Source organism: Capsella rubella, unplaced genomic scaffold (assembly GCF_000375325.1).
Source record: "Capsella rubella cultivar Monte Gargano unplaced genomic scaffold, Caprub1_0 scaffold_4, whole genome shotgun sequence".
NCBI lineage: Eukaryota > Viridiplantae > Streptophyta > Magnoliopsida > Brassicales > Brassicaceae > Capsella > Capsella rubella.
In genome coordinates, this window is record NW_006238920.1 from 14,084,190 (window position 1) to 14,103,711 (window position 19,522).

General features: G+C 36.5%; 6 protein-coding genes and 1 long non-coding RNA gene across 7 annotated transcripts; 4 read left to right on the forward strand and 3 right to left on the reverse strand.

Annotated features, from left to right (window-relative positions):
• The first annotated feature begins 2,582 nt into the window (after window positions 1-2,582).
• Window positions 2,583-5,135, forward strand: LOC17889617 (cell division protein FtsY homolog, chloroplastic). The gene is made up of 11 exons (XM_006294407.2): window positions 2,583-2,916; window positions 3,009-3,113; window positions 3,211-3,284; window positions 3,411-3,469; window positions 3,583-3,620; window positions 3,799-3,919; window positions 4,011-4,079; window positions 4,171-4,253; window positions 4,346-4,414; window positions 4,510-4,572; window positions 4,687-5,135. Exons 1-11 carry the CDS (start codon window positions 2,611-2,613, stop codon window positions 4,798-4,800), a joined length of 1,101 nt encoding a protein of 366 aa, XP_006294469.1. The 5' UTR covers window positions 2,583-2,610; the 3' UTR covers window positions 4,801-5,135.
• Window positions 5,136-5,927: 792 nt separating this feature from the next.
• Window positions 5,928-8,110, forward strand: LOC17889783 (phosphomannomutase). The gene is made up of 10 exons (XM_006294813.2): window positions 5,928-6,177; window positions 6,265-6,331; window positions 6,730-6,806; window positions 6,889-6,924; window positions 7,062-7,117; window positions 7,202-7,301; window positions 7,388-7,483; window positions 7,568-7,657; window positions 7,754-7,805; window positions 7,891-8,110. Exons 1-10 carry the CDS (start codon window positions 6,064-6,066, stop codon window positions 7,941-7,943), a joined length of 741 nt encoding a protein of 246 aa, XP_006294875.1. The 5' UTR covers window positions 5,928-6,063; the 3' UTR covers window positions 7,944-8,110.
• A 103-nt stretch (window positions 8,111-8,213) lies between these two features.
• LOC17889279 (LIM domain-containing protein PLIM2a) lies at window positions 8,214-9,303 on the reverse strand. Its single transcript, XM_006296363.2, has 3 exons — window positions 9,029-9,303; window positions 8,810-8,938; window positions 8,214-8,714 (listed from the first exon to the last, which is right to left on the reverse strand). The coding sequence occupies exons 1-3, from the start codon at window positions 9,161-9,163 to the stop codon at window positions 8,301-8,303; spliced, it is 678 nt and encodes a 225-aa protein (XP_006296425.1). The 5' UTR covers window positions 9,164-9,303; the 3' UTR covers window positions 8,214-8,300.
• A 428-nt stretch (window positions 9,304-9,731) lies between these two features.
• On the forward strand, window positions 9,732-13,126 carry LOC17887962 (DEAD-box ATP-dependent RNA helicase 6). Its single transcript, XM_006293960.2, has 10 exons — window positions 9,732-10,381; window positions 10,560-10,620; window positions 10,724-10,958; window positions 11,070-11,308; window positions 11,560-11,811; window positions 11,906-12,086; window positions 12,165-12,253; window positions 12,356-12,429; window positions 12,513-12,642; window positions 12,733-13,126. The coding sequence occupies exons 1-9, from the start codon at window positions 10,035-10,037 to the stop codon at window positions 12,589-12,591; spliced, it is 1,557 nt and encodes a 518-aa protein (XP_006294022.1). The 5' UTR covers window positions 9,732-10,034; the 3' UTR covers window positions 12,592-12,642; window positions 12,733-13,126.
• Window positions 13,127-13,267: 141 nt separating this feature from the next.
• Window positions 13,268-15,228, reverse strand: LOC17888255 (remorin). The gene is made up of 4 exons (XM_006294991.2): window positions 14,957-15,228; window positions 14,059-14,112; window positions 13,874-13,961; window positions 13,268-13,764 (listed from the first exon to the last, which is right to left on the reverse strand). The coding sequence occupies exons 1-4, from the start codon at window positions 15,111-15,113 to the stop codon at window positions 13,488-13,490; spliced, it is 576 nt and encodes a 191-aa protein (XP_006295053.1). The 5' UTR covers window positions 15,114-15,228; the 3' UTR covers window positions 13,268-13,487.
• Window positions 15,229-16,691: 1,463 nt separating this feature from the next.
• Window positions 16,692-17,171, reverse strand: LOC111831240. Its single transcript, XR_002834458.1, has 2 exons — window positions 17,078-17,171; window positions 16,692-16,997 (listed from the first exon to the last, which is right to left on the reverse strand). It is a non-coding gene; the product is annotated as an uncharacterized LOC111831240 (long non-coding RNA).
• LOC17888047 (O-glucosyltransferase rumi homolog) lies at window positions 16,994-19,317 on the forward strand. Its single transcript, XM_006296331.2, has 6 exons — window positions 16,994-17,258; window positions 17,389-17,957; window positions 18,046-18,241; window positions 18,349-18,413; window positions 18,502-18,712; window positions 18,832-19,317. The coding sequence occupies exons 1-6, from the start codon at window positions 17,091-17,093 to the stop codon at window positions 19,201-19,203; spliced, it is 1,581 nt and encodes a 526-aa protein (XP_006296393.1). The 5' UTR covers window positions 16,994-17,090; the 3' UTR covers window positions 19,204-19,317.
• Window positions 19,318-19,522: the final 205 nt, after the last annotated feature.

A 19,522-nucleotide genomic window follows, 5' to 3' on the forward strand; every position in this document is an offset into this window, starting at 1 on the left:
TTTTTTTTAAAAAAGGCTTCATATGATTTATATTTCAATAATTGAAACTTAAAAATACTATTCGTTGGATTGGTGCATATCCAATGATGTAAATAAATTTCATTGTGGGGTTTTGTTAAGCGATAGTAACGGACAACAAACCTGTGTTTCTCTTTTAATTAATGTTCACTCGACGGTATATTTAAACAATGGATAACGAAATATATGACACAAAATAATATCTATATTTTTTTGATTGCTAAATGTTATCCCCTAACCAATGTAAACCTAAAGCGACATTATTCTGTCCATCGCCAACACAAACAACTGAACTACAAGAATTGTAATGAAACATTAAGCGGGGGAATATTAATGCTTTATTTTGGTTACTACATTAAGCGATTCTCATTACTGATATGTATGTCCATAATATTGATCTCATAATGTCATATCGCTTATTAATTATCTTACGTCATCGACGTGACGTCAAACTAATATGCGTCCGCTCGCATAGCTAAGTGTAAGTCAGAGATTTAAGTGTTAAAGTCAAAGACTAGTAAATCGTGACTTTTCACTTATGGTCGTCCTTACCCCAAAAAAATTTGTTTGAAACTTGAAAGTAAGAATGAACAGAAGTATAGCTTCTTCTTATATATATATTTTATTTTTTTTGACAAAGTATATATATAGCTATGTGGACATGTGAAATGTCGGCCAAATTAATAGAAAGTTAAAAAAAAATGATAATCATCATATAGGTGAACAATACTAATCCTTTCTTAGGCTCATGCTCGTTGGATAGGATACGATCTAAAAAAAATTGTGGTACTTATAGTCAACATACCAGTCAACGATACTGAAGTATAACGTTACTGTGACCACGAAATTCCAATAACAGCTAATATTTATAATGAGTTGATCACATTCACAGTAATGTGCATTAGTGGTAATGTACAAAATGGTTGTAAATTCTGATGCAAATTAATCTGCATCATGTTTTGATAATCCATGTGAGCTCAAGCTTTTTGGGAATTTATATTAAGGTGTTTATTTTGTTAATTAGCGGCCAACCGCTTTCTAATTCTAATTACTAAGAGCAACATTATAGGTGGGTTTTTAATTTGGGTATGTTAGTATTAGTTTAGTATTAAATATGAAAAAGTTGAGTTTAAGAGATTTGATTTTGTTTTTAGTTTTTGGATGTGTTTATTGGTAGGATCTTAAGTTGGGTATCTTAGAATTTATTTTTTTTTTAATTTTTTTTTTGTAATTTGTAATTTAAAAAAATCTTATATTTATTGCAAATTTAGAATTTAGAATTTGAAAACATACATAAAAGAGAAATATAAAAAATACAATAAAAAGGTTCATGTCGTTTGTGGTTTAGAGAGATAAAGAGAGGAAGAGTAAAAAAAAAATATCTGAGTAAAAAAAAAAAACTTATTATATATTTCTCACCTCACCCAATCCTCGTCTGCCACGTGTCGTATCTTAACCCTCAACATAAATCCTTCTCCAACTTACGTATCTTAGTTATATTAATTAATTTTGATTTATTTTTTAACCTTAATACTCTAACATACTCTCTAAATCTCATTGTTAATGTTGGTCTAAGTCCATTTGCAACTTGACCAAAAGAAAAGCAAATCAATTTATGTATAAAGTCAGGGAGGGTTATCAGTGGTTCAGTGAATTTAAAGTCTAGAGAGTTTTTTTTCCATCTTTATCAGTTTTTTTGGAAAAAAAAAGATGATGTGATTTAATTAATATTAATTTTGTGGAACACATATACTACATATGTAAGTACGATCCTTATAATTCTGATAGTACAAAACATATTATAATTATTAGAAAAAAAGACCAACGATATAGACTTTTGTATTCTTTTCCACAGATGTAACTGTTCTTTTTCTTTCTTTTCCACAAATCTAGTTTTGTTCACGGTCACGGCGAATACATCATAACGCTGACGTTTATGTGTTCGGCTGTTGGTAAACTTTGTCATCGCCGCAAATATAAGACAAATGCTATACTTAAAAGACAAAACTATAGATGCATTAAAGTAAACGTTAGACCAAAAGTCTTTTTATTATATCTTGACTTTTTCACTTTTGGTCGATTTGTAGTATAAATTGTCAACAACAAATAAAATAAATTATACGTAGTAAACTAGTAATGGTAAAGCTGAACAAAATGTTTCTTTACGAGGAAAACACAAATAATATGAGGTTCTCGTTTTCCGAAATTAGAAAGAATTGTTAGCTACCAATACCATGGCATGCGTAATGATCGTATCTGAAGCTCCAAAAAGTGATTAATCATAGAAAACAACACATTTTCTTATGAGCTGCTAACTAGTATCAATGTAACAACACTAAATATTTGATCTAATCTTAAATTACACGCACCACTTAATAATTCGTCCTAGCTTTTGTTAACATCTACTATACTCCAAAGAAATATATAAATAATTTGTAATGGGCCTGACTTATAAGGGAGTGTACCATAAATGGGCCTCATTCATAAGTGAGCCTGTTACTAATATAATGGGGGGAAACAATACAAACCCGAAACGCGGCGTATCGAAAAGCTTGCATTTTATCCAGTCTCTCTCTTGTGCTGCGAGGCGCCATGGCAACTTCCTCTGCTCACCTCTCGTTTCTCGCCGGACGTATGTCGCCGTTCTCCTCCGAACGGACCGGATTACTGCCTCAGAGATGTGAATTTCTTCCTCCAACTACCCGGTTCCGGTGCTCGGCCGGACCGAGCGGATTCTTCACGCGGCTGGGTCGGTTGATTAAGGAGAAGGCCAAAAGCGACGTGGAGAAGGTTTTCTCCGGATTCTCCAAGACTAGGGAGAATCTAGCAGTCATCGACGAGCTCTTGCTCTTCTGGAACCTTGCTGAAACAGACCGAGTTCTCGATGAACTGGAAGAGGTCCTTTGAAACTGAACCTCTTAATTCTTACTGTCGATTCTGTGGGTTGCGGATGCCAATGGAAATATAATCGTGGGAATATGCAAATGCAGGCGCTTTTGGTTTCTGATTTTGGACCCAAGATTACGGTTAGAATTGTTGAGAAGCTAAGGGAGGATATTTTGTCTGGGAAACTCAAATCAGGAAGCGAGATCAAGGTTGCTCTCTATACTCTATATATCATATATGTAGCACACCCTTCATGTTAGGAAATTAGGCTTTATAGCTAGTTGATCCAAATTGTGAATGGCGTAGGATGCATTGAAGGCCAGTGTGTTAGAGATGCTGGCTAAGAAAAACAGCAAGACAGAGCTTCAAATGGGTTTCAGGTTCTCTTCATTTTTCTCGGTTACTTGTTATTCTTGTCTTTTCTTTCCCCCCGGTTCAAAGTTTGGTCTGCTCTGGGGCTATGGAAGACTGTCGTTCAAGTTTGGTTATATGCTGTGGTTTATCAGGAAACCAGCTGTTATAATGATTGTTGGAGTGAACGGAGGTGGGAAGACTACGTCTCTTGGTAAGGCAACATAGATTTCTGGTTTAGAGTGGGAACTCAAAAGACTACCTTGATTCGCACTGGGTTTAGCCACAGAACCATCTTATGTGTACGAGTTGGCTTTTGTGTTTCAGGAAAGCTGGCTCATAGATTCAAGAATGAAGGAACTAAGGTACAACTTTCATGTTGAATTTCAATGTAGGCCCTTTTTTTTTTTTTGTTCTCTTGAGATTTGGGTGGGATATTAGAAAGAGGTTTCCCATATTAGTAATGATAAAATACCAGGATTGGTAGAATTTAGAATTGAGTATCAGTATGTTCATCAGCAATCCTGCGATGAATTGTCATAGGTATTAATGGCAGCAGGTGATACATTTAGAGCAGCAGCAAGTGACCAGTTAGAGATATGGGCAGAGAGGACTGGGTGTGAAATTGTTGTGGCTGAAGGAGAGAAGGCTAAAGCAGCAACAGGTGACCAATGCACTTTTTTGCTTGTAAGTGTCAGTGTTAAGGGCAAATAAGCAACGTGATCTCATTATCAAAACGTTATATTTCTGAATAGTTCTCTCAAAGGCTGTGAAAAGAGGGAAGGAGGAAGGTTATGATGTTGTACTGTGTGACACATCTGGACGTAAGCATAACAGAGTTTTCTAGTTGACTTAAAAAACATGCTTTTGCACTGTTTTGACTGATCTGAGGTACATTACAACTCTTTATGTAAGGTCTTCATACTAATTACAGCCTGATGGAGGAGTTGATTGCGTGCAAAAAAGCAGTGGGGAAGGTTGTCTCTGGTGCACCCAATGTGAGTGATTCTTTATATTATCTTGCTTATATTATTACACTCTGCTAGTCTCCAAGTATGTTAGCTAAAAAATTTTTTCACGAAATTTTCAGGAGATCCTACTTGTCCTTGATGGAAACACTGGTTTGAACATGCTTCCACAAGCTAGAGAATTCAACGAGGTAGCATATGGAACCACTTAAACCTCGTGTTTCTGGTTCCCCAAACTATAAATGCTTTGTAAAATTTTGAGATTTCTTGAGATTTTGGTGGTCAGGTTGTTGGTATAACCGGTTTGATATTGACGAAACTAGATGGCTCTGCTAGAGGAGGCTGTGTGGTAAAAACTCCATAAAACTCTCTCTCTTTTTTTTTTTAAATTTCTCGTCCCACCTAAAGCTCTTATTTTCCAGCAGCTCTGTCATTGAAACTGGTTCTGCATATCTTACTGCAGGTCAGTGTGGTTGAGGAATTGGGCATCCCTGTAAAGTTTATTGGTGTAGGAGAAGCTGTAGAAGATCTCCAACCTTTTGATCCCGAGGCCTTTGTGAATGCTATATTCTCCTAAACCGTAAAACCTTGTCTTTTTCCGAAAGCTATTATCTTCAACGCATGACAAAGCCAAGTGAAAACTTCCCAGTGCTTTCGCTGGAGATGTCAAACGAAGCATTCCTTCAAGTTGTCTTGGAGATCTTAGGTCGTCAAGCTTCTGCAGTGGATGAAAGTTTTGAATTTTAATGATGTGACAAAGCTCGTTGGCACACTGAGAGTGATCACATACACAAGAATGTAACGAGTCAGAGAAACTGCTTGTATCTCACTACTATTTTTTGTATATTGTTAATGTTGTATTGATTTTGAAGAAATCATCAAAGATTTATAAGAGAACATTGTTGGAGCAAATGTGAATGGCACATGAACTGCAAATAAATATGGATAGGGCCGTATAAAGTATTTCCCGTTGTGCTTCAGTTTTCTAGGCCCATTTATAGTAATAGCCTAAATTGCTTCACAAACAATTGTTTTCGGCCTCAGTAGTCAGTACTACTATTCCAAGTATTTTTTTTTTTTTTTTTTGGGTCACTGTCAGAGCCGTGCGTTTAACAATTAGAGGAGAAGAAAATTATAAATTGAAAAATTCACATCTCCGCGATCGCGACTAACGGCTTTACGAGGGTATTATTCTTTTCCGTTACGAGAATATTCAATATTCAAACTAGTGTATAGTCTTTTCTCCAAAAATTCTAAAAAAGTCTATTACATTAAAACAAATAAATTTTATTTCACAATTTTTCTTTTTTTTTTTTGGTAGAATTTTATTCCTCAATATTATATCACTGTAAATCTATTATCAAGTATTTTTTTTTAATTGTAACAAAAGAAAATAAAATATAAAAGAGAAAATGTATCCTTTTAAAAAACTAACATGTCTATAATTTAATCCATATAAAATTACATTAATATTGGTAGATAATATCCATTTGGACCATTTCCTTTGAAAAAATGTAAAAAAAGAAATACTTTTAATTGCTAAGAGTTGGGAAATGATGTGACTTTCACTTTTCAACCTTTTACTTTGAATTGAATAAGAAAAAGCAAATAACATAAAAATAAGGAATTTTGGGAAATAATAGTAGATTTTTCATGCGTCACGATTATTTTATCCACCAATCACTGATCTCTATGACAGAAAGTGAGGACCATAGTTTAAGCGACACTCTTTGGTTTCGATTAGATCGGTCCAATTTATTAATATATTCATTCACATCTTCCGCCATTGAATTTCAAAACTCTTCATCCTTCCCTCACGATCTCTCTATCACCAGATTCAATGGCGGCGAAAAAACCCGGAGTGATCGCTTTGTTCGACGTCGACGGCACTCTCACTGCTCCGAGGAAGGAGGCTACTCAAGAATTGCTCGATTTTATCCGAGAATTGCGTAAGGTATGTGATTGCCATTGCCAAGCTGCCTTTCTATGAGTTGTGTTTATGCCGGCTTAGTGTTCGATATAATGTCTGTGAGAGTTGCAGGTCGTCACTATTGGAGTCGTCGGTGGATCTGATCTAAGCAAGATATCTGAGCAGCTTGGGAAAACAGGTACGACTCTGATCTGATCGCAATAAATATCACCTCTGGTGGAATTTTTTATTTTGGTATTCAAAGAAATAATCTTTTACTTTAATTTTATAAGGATGGTCTCTTTTGTTCTGTTCTCTACTCTATGGATCCCTTAATAGTGGAGATAGACGTTCTCTGCTTTAATTTTCTTGACTAGATCCATCAACAACATGGATACAGAAGATCCTTAAAGTCTGTAGATTTGGATTTAGTATAGCTGCTGATCATTATCTTCGTTGTCTCGAGTTCAAATTCTGGAATGTATTTGATTTCCTTTTAAGTCTTAATTTTCTTGAAGAGGACATTTTAAATCTGGTTCTATCTCTCTTGCCTTGTGATTCTCCAGCTGTTTGGCTAAAACTTTTGAATTTTTGCAGTCACTCACGACTATGATTATTGTTTCTCTGAGAATGGTCTTGTTGCCCATAAAGATGGGAAATCCATTGGAATTCAGGTGCATATCAAATTACGAATTCTACTTCCATATCCACATTGTTGTTTTAACGTTTCTTAATAATTTGCATCTTTTTTCTCAGAGCCTGAAGCTGTACCTTGGAGAAGATAAACTCAAGGTAAAACACATATCATTGTCCCTTATGTGTGATAGCAGAAGTTGCTATAATGTTTCTTTAGTGCTTTCATTGATGTTTGAAGTGTCTGCAAGTATATGCATATGGATAGTTTGTGAATGTGTAAATTGATGATGCAGGAGTTGATTAACTTCACGCTGCACTACATTGCTGACTTGGATATTCCCATTAAAAGGTATAATGTGGATCCAAGTACTAGTCTATAATCATGTTTGCAAAGTGATGAGATGATTTATTTTCTTGAAATTTGCATACGCAGGGGAACATTCATTGAATTCCGTAATGGAATGCTCAATGTATCACCTATTGGTCGGAACTGCAGCCAAGAAGAAAGAGACGAATTCGAGAGATATGATAAGGTAGAATAGAGGATTAGTTTCGTTTTTCAGTTTCTTATATATATTGTCTTCGAGAATTCTTATCATTCAATATTTTGTTATAAAAGGTTCAAAACATCAGACCAAAGATGGTAGCTGAACTTCGTGAGCGGTTTGCCCATCTTAATCTTACTTTCTCAATTGGAGGACAGATTAGCTTCGATGTGAGTATAATCAAAATGTGGTTATAACAATCCCTTAAATCTATTGGTTTAGTTACTGAGTCTTTTTTAACTGTTATGGCTCAGGTCTTCCCTAAAGGTTGGGATAAGACTTACTGCTTGCAATACCTGGAGGACTTCAGTGAAATCCATTTCTTCGGTGACAAAACCTATGAGGTAGAAACCTCAACTTAAATTTCCAAATCGCTTCATTACTTCTTGACGGTTTCCACTGAGCTCGATGAGTAAAAAGTTGGCTTGTAACTTCTGCAGGGTGGAAACGATTATGAAATTTATGAGTCACCAAAAACAATTGGTCATTCAGGTTAGTTACTTAGATATATTACACAGTATATCTCTCTCTGTTTGTGTCAGAGACATAACAAGTAGAATTGTTTCTGTTGCTGCAGTTACGAGTCCAGATGACACAATGGCAAAATGCAAGGCTCTGTTTATGTCTTGAAACACTATCCATCTGGATAAACAGTGTCAAGAGTTTGATTCTTCTTTGGCGAAATCTTACAACTTTTGATTGTTTACAGTACAAGAAATGGAAAGAAGTTTGTTTGAATACTATCAATACTGTATGTTTTGAATTTTGATTCATCAAATAAAATAAGGTCAAAGATATATATCCTCTTCAAAAAAAATTGGATGTTAAAGATTTGGTTTACAACAGATTCTCTCCAAAAGGGCTTAAAACTTTACAAGAATTTACAGAAACAAACAAAAACAGTTTTGTATACATAATAATCATTCAAACATAAAAGCATATAAAACTTGAAACTTAAGAACTGATAAGATCGTTCCTCCACCACATTCAAGACTCAGCCACGGGCTCAGGCTCTTCTCCTGCAGCTTCAGGGACTGCTTCTTCATCTTTTCCCTCGGGAATTGAAGCACTGTCGCTAGGTTTTTGATCATCGGAAGGCGGAGAAGCGCCACCAGAAGAGGCTGATCGGCGGTGGTTAGCAGCAGCTTGGTGGACGTGATTGTAACTTCCTTTCTCGAGAAAGAGCTGATTGAAATGGACTTTACAGTAGAGGACGCCGTTGAGAGAAGCGTAAGAAGAGTGAGTCAAAGGACAACCACTGTGTGTGCACCTGAAGCAATTCTTGTGGTAACATTCACCTTCCATAGTTACTTTCTCAAGTGGGTAGACCGTTTTCTTACAAGTGGCACACTTGTCTTGTGTTCCACTGAAGAAGGATGATAACTTGCTCGGAGTTCGAGTCTTGCAGAATTCAGTTGGGAAAAAGATCAGATGGACTGGAAACGAAAAGATGAATCATTGAAGACAGAGTAACATATATATAAATTATACAATACCAGATGATCATTGGGCTTCTCGGTCTTTCCATTCTGAAAGTTCTTGCTGTAGTTGCCAGATTCTTTGAAAAGCTGTTCGAAGTGTGGCTTACAGTAAAGAACTCCATCCATTGATGAGTAATTGCTTATCTGTTTACAAAAAAAATGATCTTTTTTTGTTTAAAGCATTGTCAGGGAAACAGAGTATAACAATGGAGGAAGAAGAAAGAATAGAAATACCACGAGAGTGCCTTTGCAATGGGTGCATTTGAAACATGATTTGTGATAAGTATTACCCTCTAATGTCAAAAGATCCATAACATACACGGTCTTGTCACAGGCCTTGCATTTATCCAACGTTCCTGTAAACGACATTTTCTCTCACTATCTTCTTCTTCTTCTTTATGTGTTTTCTTTATTTTTGGAAATTAAATTTCTAAAGCTTGTTCGCCGGTTTTAGTCTCCAGACACGACCAAATGACGAGGAGGATACAAAAACTCGGAGCTCTGTTGTATTTTTTGTTCCTTTCTTGTCATCTCAGAGTTGTCTGTCTTATTTATCAAAAAAAAGATCTTAGATTGAGAATTTGAGGTCCAGTGGTAGAGATTCGAAAGAGGAGAAGCCACCATTAGAATCAAATTCTAAATCTGGGATTGTTGTTTATTTTAGAACACATTTTTGATTCCGAGCAAAACGAAAGGGCTTCATTTTCTCGACGTTTTCAGCCGTAGTAGCTCTCTCTCTATTTTTAAAATCAAAGGAGAATAACCAAAAAAAAAAAAAACTAAATTAAGAAACATGGGGGTTGTATTAAAATTGTGAAAAAGTATGGGTTATATTAGGATAATGAGAAAGTATGGGGTTATATTAGTAAAATAATGGGGAGTGGATAAGAGTGAGTGAAATAAGAAAAAGGAAAAATCCTTAAAACAACGACTCCGGCGGCGAGTGTATGTCTCTTTCTCTTTCTTTTTCTTTCTCATCAGTAAAACAGACGACGAAATTATTTTCCGAAAAAATTATTACTCTCTTGTTCAATTATTCTCTTTTTTGTTCCATTCCTTTGTTTGTGGATTAATTTTGTTCCGATCTTGTCTTTCAGAGTCGAATCAGTCGAGTCATCTCCATTTGTCTCTAACTTCAGATTACAGAGTTGTCTTTTAGTCTCTTTTTTTTTTGGGAGCTGTTGAAGATTATTTGGTAGAATAAGGGCTCTCTCGCTAATCTGTTCGAGATCGGATTGTGATGAATAATAATAATAATAGAGGAAGATTTCCTCCGGGGATTGGAGCGGCGGGTCCTGGTCCGGATCCTAATTTTCAGTCACGGAATCCGAATCCGAATCCGCAGCAACCTCAGCCTCACCAGTACCTTCAGTCTCGGACTCCCTTTCCGCAGCAACCTCAACCACAGTATCTTCAGTCTCAACCTAATGCTCAGCAGTACGTTCAACGGTCTTACCCACAGACCAACCCTCAGCAAATTCAACAGCAACAACAACAATGGTCTGGACGCCCTCAGCTTCCTACTGATCCGAGTTACGTAGATGAAGTCGAGAAGACGGTTCAATCGGAAGCTAACAACGATTCCAAGTAAGTGCCTGTTGGATTAATCCTTCAAATTATATGCAAATGATTTGGATTCAAGGTTTACGAATGGTTGTTATGAAATGGTGCTCTTCACTGATGTGGTGAGGTGAGGTCGTGGTGTTTCAAGTTTTCTGCATACTTTTCAGCTTACGAATTATGTGGGTTTCTTCATGATTATTAGCACTGAAGACTGGAAGGCTACCTTAAAGCTACCACCACGAGATGATCGTTACCAGACAGAGGTATGATTCCTTATCTAATTCCTGCTCAAGGTTTCCTCAGTGACCAACCTTGTTTTGATAAGACAGCATTCCCTTAGAGCATAATTTTTCATCTTTTCTGCAGGATGTGACTGCCACTAAAGGAAATGAATTTGAAGATTACTTTTTGAAGAGAGATCTACTTAGAGGAATATACGAAAAAGGTTTCGAAAAGCCTTCACCTATTCAGGAAGAAAGCATCCCTATTGCATTGACTGGTAGTGATATTCTTGCTAGAGCCAAAAATGGGACTGGCAAAACTGGTGCCTTTTGCATTCCGACCCTTGAGAAAATTGATCCAGAGAACAATGTCATTCAAGGTTTGTTACTTCCCTTACATAAATCTACTTTTCAGTTACTGGGTTCCTTTTCATTTATATAAAGCTACTTACTTGCTGGGTTTTCTTTACTTTGCACCCCTTTTTGTGCAGCTGTAATTCTAGTTCCAACCCGAGAGCTGGCCCTTCAGACATCACAGGTTTGCAAGGAGCTTTCCAAATATTTAAATATTGAGGTTATGGTCACCACTGGCGGTACCAGTCTGAGGGATGATATCATGCGATTATATCAACCTGTACACTTGCTGGTTGGAACTCCTGGAAGAATATTAGATCTTGCCAAAAAGGGTGTGTGTGTTTTGAAAGATTGTTCGATGCTTGTAATGGATGAGGTGAGTTCCTTCTTCTTTTTGGCCCTTGTTCTACTAGACCTGAGCTTTATTTTCCTGTTGGCGTGTTTATTGCTAAAATCTATGAAGACAAACGTTGTTGGATTCCTGCCAAAAAGACTTTCAAATTTTTCCCCGCAAAAAAAGAAAACTTCCATTTAAAGATAAAAAAAAATCAGTTCCTGTTATCACAGATGTTTGCAGAATTTGATTGACTAATTTTCATTGTTCTAACTTGCAAACATCTTTACCAGGCCGACAAGCTTTTGTCTGTAGAATTTCAACCTTCCATAGAGGAGTTGATACAGTTCTTGCCAGAAAACCGTCAGATTTTAATGTTTTCAGCTACATTTCCCGTCACCGTTAAGTCTTTCAAGGATCGATATCTCAGGAAGCCTTACATTATTAATCTCATGGATCAGCTCACGCTTATGGGTGTTACCCAATATTATGCTTTTGTTGAAGAGAGACAGAAGGTGCACTGTCTGAACACGCTATTCTCTAAGGTCAGATTTTCAGACAGCCCTCGACCCAACTGTTTTCTTGTCTGGCTACTTGATATAGTGGATCTTTATAGTCAGTATTGTTTATCAATTGCAGCTCCAAATAAACCAATCCATTATTTTTTGCAACTCTGTTAATCGTGTGGAGCTGTTAGCCAAGAAAATCACAGAACTCGGTTACTCATGTTTCTATATCCATGCAAAGATGGTTCAAGATCATCGGAACAGGGTTTTCCATGATTTCCGAAATGGTGCTTGCAGAAACCTTGTTTGCACTGGTACGTTTAGTGTTACTCATGTACTTCAATAGCGGCAAATGTGTTTTAAGTTTCACGGGGAATATCTGTCTGTTGCAGATTTATTTACACGTGGGATTGACATTCAAGCTGTGAATGTTGTCATAAATTTTGATTTTCCTAGGACTTCTGAGTCGTATCTACACAGGGTATGTTAAGGGAAATTGATGTTGACTTATAAAATCTTAAGTAATTCTCCTTTTATAAGTTCATTTTGTGAATGTTTTTTTTTGCTTCATTTACATTACCAGGTAGGCAGATCGGGGAGATATGGACACCTTGGGTTGGCTGTGAATTTGGTAACTTATGAGGACCGCTTCAAAATGTTCGTGTTTCTTCTTCAACTGATGTGGCCTCTCTTTTCGAAGATGCTATAGCTTTCTTACTCATCTATTTGGTTTCCAACAGGTATCAGACTGAGCAAGAACTTGGAACCGAAATCAAGCCAATACCTTCACTTATCGACAAGGCAATCTACTGTCAGTGACTTCTACCTGGTGCACATTCTCCATCCGGCAAGGCATTGATGGATTAACCGGTAAGACAAATCCCTCTCTAGGCACCTCAACATTAAAAACCAGACATACTCATAGACCAAATCCCCAATGATTGGTTTGCCATTGTTTAGGTGTATTGAGGAGGCAAATCATTCAGCTTTGGCAGCCACAAGCTCGTTCCAGATATGAAGGCAACACAGAGTACTGTACCGACGCAAGAAGAGACAGTATAGGTGGTTGATGGCGATGGAAGCGGTTGGTAGTATCTAAACCTTCAAAGCAGTACTGGCTTTGTTTGGTTTGGTTTGAAGACTTCTTCTGCTGCATGATATGAACCTTTAGTTGCATTTTCTCAACTCTCATTTTCATTTTCAAAGAACCTTTTACCTTTGGGTTTGAGTGTTTTATGACTTGTCTTGATTTCTTTTGTTTTAAGACTTGAAGACTTGGGAAGGAATTTCAGAGTAGTAAGATCAAACCGAAGAAGACATTTTTTACTTCATTCTCTTGCTTATTGCTCTTAGATTCACCTGTGTGTTCAGTATTGTCTGAATCTATTAATGGTTTTAGTTGATGTGCGTCGAGTCAAGTTTCTTTAACATTTTAGAATCTAAGGATCAAATCTGAGATCATAAACATACAACGTAAACAAAAAGCAAACCATGATTGATGCTTCGTACGATTGTACTCCATAAAATCTTTCACTTCAATGTTGTTTTTTACACATAATCACCCAATATACAAACAAGACCCGAGCAACCAAACAAATAACCAAAAACTATAAAAAAAAGTTGTTGAATCACACACGCACAAAAAAAAGACGAGAAGAAAGAAACAGAGATGAATTGTTACAAACAATGACCTGATAGACAAATTTAATAAAGACTTAGAAACATCCACAAGTTGCCTTTGGTACTACACCAGTGGCTCTATACTTAGCAGCCATTTCTTCAGCTTTGAGAAGCTCTTCTCCTTTTTTAGCTTCAACCATTGCTCTCTTCTCTTCTGCTTCCTTGTGAATTGCAGCTACTTTATTCTTCATTTTCTCTCCGTAGAGTGCTTTTTTCTTCTCTAGTTTTTCTTCGATCTTCCTGAGTTGAGCTTCTACGGCGGCTTTCTTACTATTCTCCCAGGCATGCACATCAGATATCTTCTTTTGTGCCCTGTCCATTGCACAATATTCAAGATCATCAGGTGATTATCTATAAACTGTAAGAAGTAGTAATGTTTGAGTAAGGAGATCAAGAAAAATTTAGTATTGTAAGTGTGTACCTGTTATCAGCTTTTGACTTCTCACTCTCTTCCCATGCTTTGATGAATGACGTTTTCTTCTCCTTTTCCAAGTCTGCTAGTATCACATCTGACCAAAACAAATACAAAATCAGATTTGATGTCAATTACAGAACAAATTAACCAAAACGTAGACATCAAAAAACAAAATGTTGTTCTTAACTGACCTCTATCGGCCGAACCAGATGAAGTTTTCTTCGGTGTATGCTCCTCGATGGGCTCTGCAAGTAGCTTTCTTATAAGTACGACACATTGACATTTTGTTGCAAGAAGCTCACTTATAACTTATATTTTGATGCTCTAATTTGCTAACCAGATATATACATGGTCATCAATTATAGTTCTTCTATTCATCCGCCAACTAGGTTCCAAATAAGAAGTTTATGGAAACTCCACAGAAAAGCAAAGCAGAAGACAAGATTTAGAGTTCAACAACTTAACTCTAATTAAAGGGTATCAAAGATAATAAGAAATTAAAGATGAACTAGTGCTCCTGGATTTTAAATTGTTTAAAAAGTTTTAGTATTACTACTACTCCTACATACTGTAATTGTTAATTCCAACTTCCAGGAGTAAGGGCAACTCTAAGAAAAACGAAAAAAAAAAAAAAAAGTAGGAATATTAGGAAAGTAAACCACTTTTCTTAATCTGATAGCTGTCTACAACTAATTATTAGTATTCCCATATACTTTTTGATAGCACTAATTACAGGTAGGGAACATTGCTTTAATTGTGTGTTTCTACCTTAATTAAACAGAAAACTAATCATAATTTACTAATATCTTCATTCGGGAATAACTAATTTTCTTAAAAGAAAAACAAAATTACATGCCATGATGAAGTTCTTAGGATTCAAATGGTGATGGATTTTAGAGTATACCCTAATCAAACGAATTCACAACCACAGGCACGATCTTAAGCAGTAAATCTAACCCTCAATTCCAAACGTAAGAAAAATACTTACATGCTATAATAATTCATGACTCAATACTCATAAGTAGAAAGAAGATTACCATATATCTACACGTGTGTGTTTGTGTAGATAAGAAAAGAAAAGAAGCTTACTTTCAACAACGGCAAGAGCTTTGGACTCGACAGGAGGTGGATTGTGAACTTTCTCCTCCGCCACTTCAACCGGAGCAGGAGGTGCCGCTTCCTTCGTGGGAGCTACAACCGCCGGAGATTCTACGTCAACCTTACTCGTCTTTTGCTCCTCCGCCATTACCTCTCAGCCGAAGAAGAAGAAGAACAGAATGTCTTTATTACGTTTTGCCTTAAAGATAGGGAAATAAAATAAAAAGGATAAAATGGAGATTATAGCCAATAAGGAAGGAGAAAAGAAGAGAGAGTAATTTATATCCTCCGTTAGCTTATACCGGTGGAGCGTAGTACGCGCGTTTAATATGTGTGAGACAGTTGTTTTGCTTCACCGTTGATGTGATCCTGCGGCTGTAAAGTTTGCCTTACACATTGGATGCGATCCATGTGATTAAAACACCTCACTGTTCACTGCCGACAGGTTAAGTTGTTCAACGATGCCACCTCACCCCTCACCCTCACCAGTCACCCATCCCTAGAAAGTAAATAATAATAATAATAATGTGTCTTTCTTTTGCTTATTTTCAATTCAACAAAGATTAGCTTTTACATATTATAGTTCCAACTCTGTATATATCCAAATATATTTAACTATAGTTTAGAAAAAATTATTATTACTAACACCAACATACATTTATGTAGTTGCTAATCTTATGAAACATTGAAACTAAAAAAGTTGAACTCTAAAGGCTTCGACTGAAGAGTGTGTCTTGCGTATGTATAATGTGTAAGAAAATATCTAAGAGACTGTACTTGAAGTTATTTATGAGTTAGTTAAATAATCTAATGGACCAAAAGGGTGACGTGGAGCCTCACTGAGTTGACACGCTGGAAGACAGATGAACCAACAAGATAATGTCTTGGTTGGACCCTTGTTTTACCCATTTTGCTGCGCGCGTGTACACAACGTTCCGATTAAGATGCGTATGTTATTGAAGGTGACTAAACCGGTTTAGGGGCATGTGATATATGGGCCCTTTATTTATTTATTACGCGACTTTGCTCGTTTTGGTGTTCAAAGAAAAAAAAACTACTCAAACGAGAGATGGAGACATCTCGTTTTTGTTTAATCTTTTGGGCTTTTACTGGATCCTAAGGGCCCAACTGGTTTTTAAATTTCCTGCCTAGCTGGTTTAATTTTACGTTGTAATCTTTTTTTTTTTTCTTTTTCATTTTCTTTTCAAAGCAGTAAAGTAATTATAAAATATGATGATTAAAGGCTGGGTAGTCAGTAAATCACACTCACACAGACTCGCAGTTCACAGATTTGAAGAGCCTGTGAAAGTTGTATTATTATATATATATATATATATTTCTGTAACGTATATAATTCTTTTATTCTTAGAATAATATATATAAAAGTACACAACATGGAATTAGTTAGGATTTTTTATATGTCTTGTATAATGAGTGAGTAGTCGATAGTCGAATAATGATCTGTGATGTCACTTTAACTTTATGTAATGGGGTTAACTAATAAAGGTTTTATCTTTATTTTTCTTGGAAGTTCGGATTCTTTGTATTCAAACTTGAAAGCATTTATAACAAACTTTCTCAACGAGGACTTCAAAATTAATTACAACTCTTTATAATTACATTTTTATTTTTATAGAAGTAAGCAGATTATTTGGTAAACCAAAAACGTTTTGTATCTCTCTGATGTATCATTCATTGTCTATTTGTGATAGGAGGGACGATCATGGGGAACATGGATGACCAATTTCTTCAAAGTGATAAAAAAATATAGTAATTTCTTTAATAAAAACATTAACCCTTGGAAAAAAATCTAACCAAAAAGAGTAAAGGATGTTCACACAAACATATGAACTTCATTAACACACAAAAAAGATGTGAACTCTGGGTCTAGTGTTGAAGGAAACGTGAAACAAGGTTCAAAGATCCTCGTGGAGAAGCACCAATCCAAAAAAACCTTTGAGCTTTCTTTCTCATCGCCTTGGGTAAAACGTTTCATCTCCCCTGATTCTCGTTTTTCTTCAACTCTAGCTTCCTGTTGAATGTTTAATTGTGAGCAAATATATATATGCATAAGAAGGAGACGTAGATAGATATAGAGATTCATGATTCAACCAGGAGGGAAAGCATGAAGAGGAACAGCAACAACAACAATCCTCAAACGAACAAGCATAGTTATGTCTGTCTTAAACCGGAATCGCATCCAGCAAAAAGCATCGCAAAAGCTACTTTCTTTCTCGTCACCTCTCTCTTCATATCTGCTGGTCTCCTAGACTTATTGGGTTGTTTTGATTTTGTGAGTTCGACAATCTTGTATATATATATATATATATATATATATATATATATATATATATGTGTATCAATTTCTTCGATCAAGTGAACCTGAGAGTTACTTAATAATTTTACTATCTCTGTTCTTGAAGACAACTTTTGCAGGTCTGAAGCAAGTAACAGCAGTCAGAAAAACACCACCAATCACGAACCAAAGATTCCCTGACCAATGCGTACAGAACCAGACACGACATCAAACTCAATTTCCCGAAGATGGCTCCTCCTCGAGAAACAACAGCAACAAAAACAAACCAAGAAGCAACCATTCACGACCATCCACGTGTCCTTCTTACTTCCGTTGGATCCACGAAGATCTACGGCCATGGAAAGAGACAGGTATAACGAGAGGCATGCTTGAAAAAGCGAGGAGGACGGCCCATTTCAGGGTGGTGATCCTCGACGGGAGGGTGTACGTTAAAAAGTACAGAAAATCTATTCAGACGAGAGACGTTTTCACTCTGTGGGGTATCGTACAGCTGCTACGGTGGTACCCAGGTAGGCTGCCAGATCTTGAGCTCATTTTTGACCCAGACGATAGACCAACCGTCCGATCGAGAGACTTTCAAGGTCAACAGCATCCGGCCCCGCCTCCTTTGTTCCGTTACTGCTCAGATGACGCCAGCTTGGATATCGTCTTCCCTGATTGGTCCTTCTGGGGCTGGTAAGCAGCATCTTAATACAAATACAGTATATGAGATTTTCTCTCCGTTTAATGGGCTTACACTGAAGCTCTATTGTTATTGGGCCAGGGCTGAGGTTAATATAAAGCCTTGGGGTGAATCGCTAGTGGCTATAGAAGAAGGGAACAAGATGACGCAATGGAATGATCGTGAGGCCTATGCTTATTGGAGAGGCAATCCTAACGTAGCTCCTACCAGAAGAGATCTTCTAAGATGTAATGTCTCATCACCACAACAAGATTGGAATACTCGTCTCTACATCCAGGTCGGTCTGCTTCCTCATAATAGTTAGTTATACCCAATCTGATATATTAATGTGTTACAGTTTTATTAATAGCTTAAACGATAAATAATTGTTTTATGATTGTGAAGGATTGGGATAGAGAGTCTAGAGAAGGATTCAAGAACTCAAACCTAGAGAACCAATGCACACATAGGTTACTTCATTTATTCGTTTGCCTATTTCGGGAAATATTTTGCAAAAATTGGAGTTCTCAATTGTTGCTAGTGATATTAATGGAATAGGTACAAGATTTATATAGAAGGATGGGCGTGGTCAGTGAGCGAGAAATATATAATGGCATGTGACTCTATGACGTTATACGTGAGACCTAAGTTCTATGATTTTTACATACGTGGAATGATGCCATTACAACATTATTGGCCTATCAGAGACAACTCTAAGTGTACTTCCCTCAAATATGCCGTACATTGGGGGAATACTCATTTGGACCAGGTTTTGTGTACATTTATTTCATTTTAATTTAGTAGACCTCCCAGTCCCAGGGAGTTATGTTTTGTTACTTGTTAGTAATTTAAACCCATTGATTTTGTGTGTGTGTTTTTCTTTAATAGGCGCGTAAGATAGGGGAAGAAGGGAGTAGATATATAAGAGAGGAAGTGAAAATGGAATACGTGTATGATTACATGTTCCATTTGATGAACGAGTATGCGAAACTTTTAAAGTTTAAGCCGGAGATCCCGTGGGGAGCAACGGAGATTACACCGGATAGTATGGGTTGTCCGGCGACGGGACGGTGGAGAGATTTCATGGCGGAGTCGATGGTGATGTTTCCCAGTGAAGAGTCTCCTTGTGAGATGCCTTCTCCTTATAACCCTCAGGCTCTAAGAGATGTTCTCGAGAGAAAAGCTAATTTGACTCGTCAAGTTGAGTTGTGGGAAGATCAATACTATCATGATTTGGCCAATACCAAAAAGCCTTCTTAACCAGAGAGGTTCTTGTTTTTTTTATAGATTAATTTACTTATATATTGAAATTAGTAAGAAATTTCCCCGACTAGTATATCATGATTCATGAATCTCTAAGTTACATTTTATCTTTTTGACTGGATAAATATAACCAAGCGTATGTAGTATAAACAAACATAGAACTTACAAGTTATTAATTAATTACACTGTAAAAAATAAAAATCAAAGATAGCTACTTGTGTTATTAAAATTCAAATGAGTTAACTGAGATAAGGTACTAATTATGATATTCGTTATACGTTCGAGGGGTTGACAATCTCAAAGCTGATTTAATGAA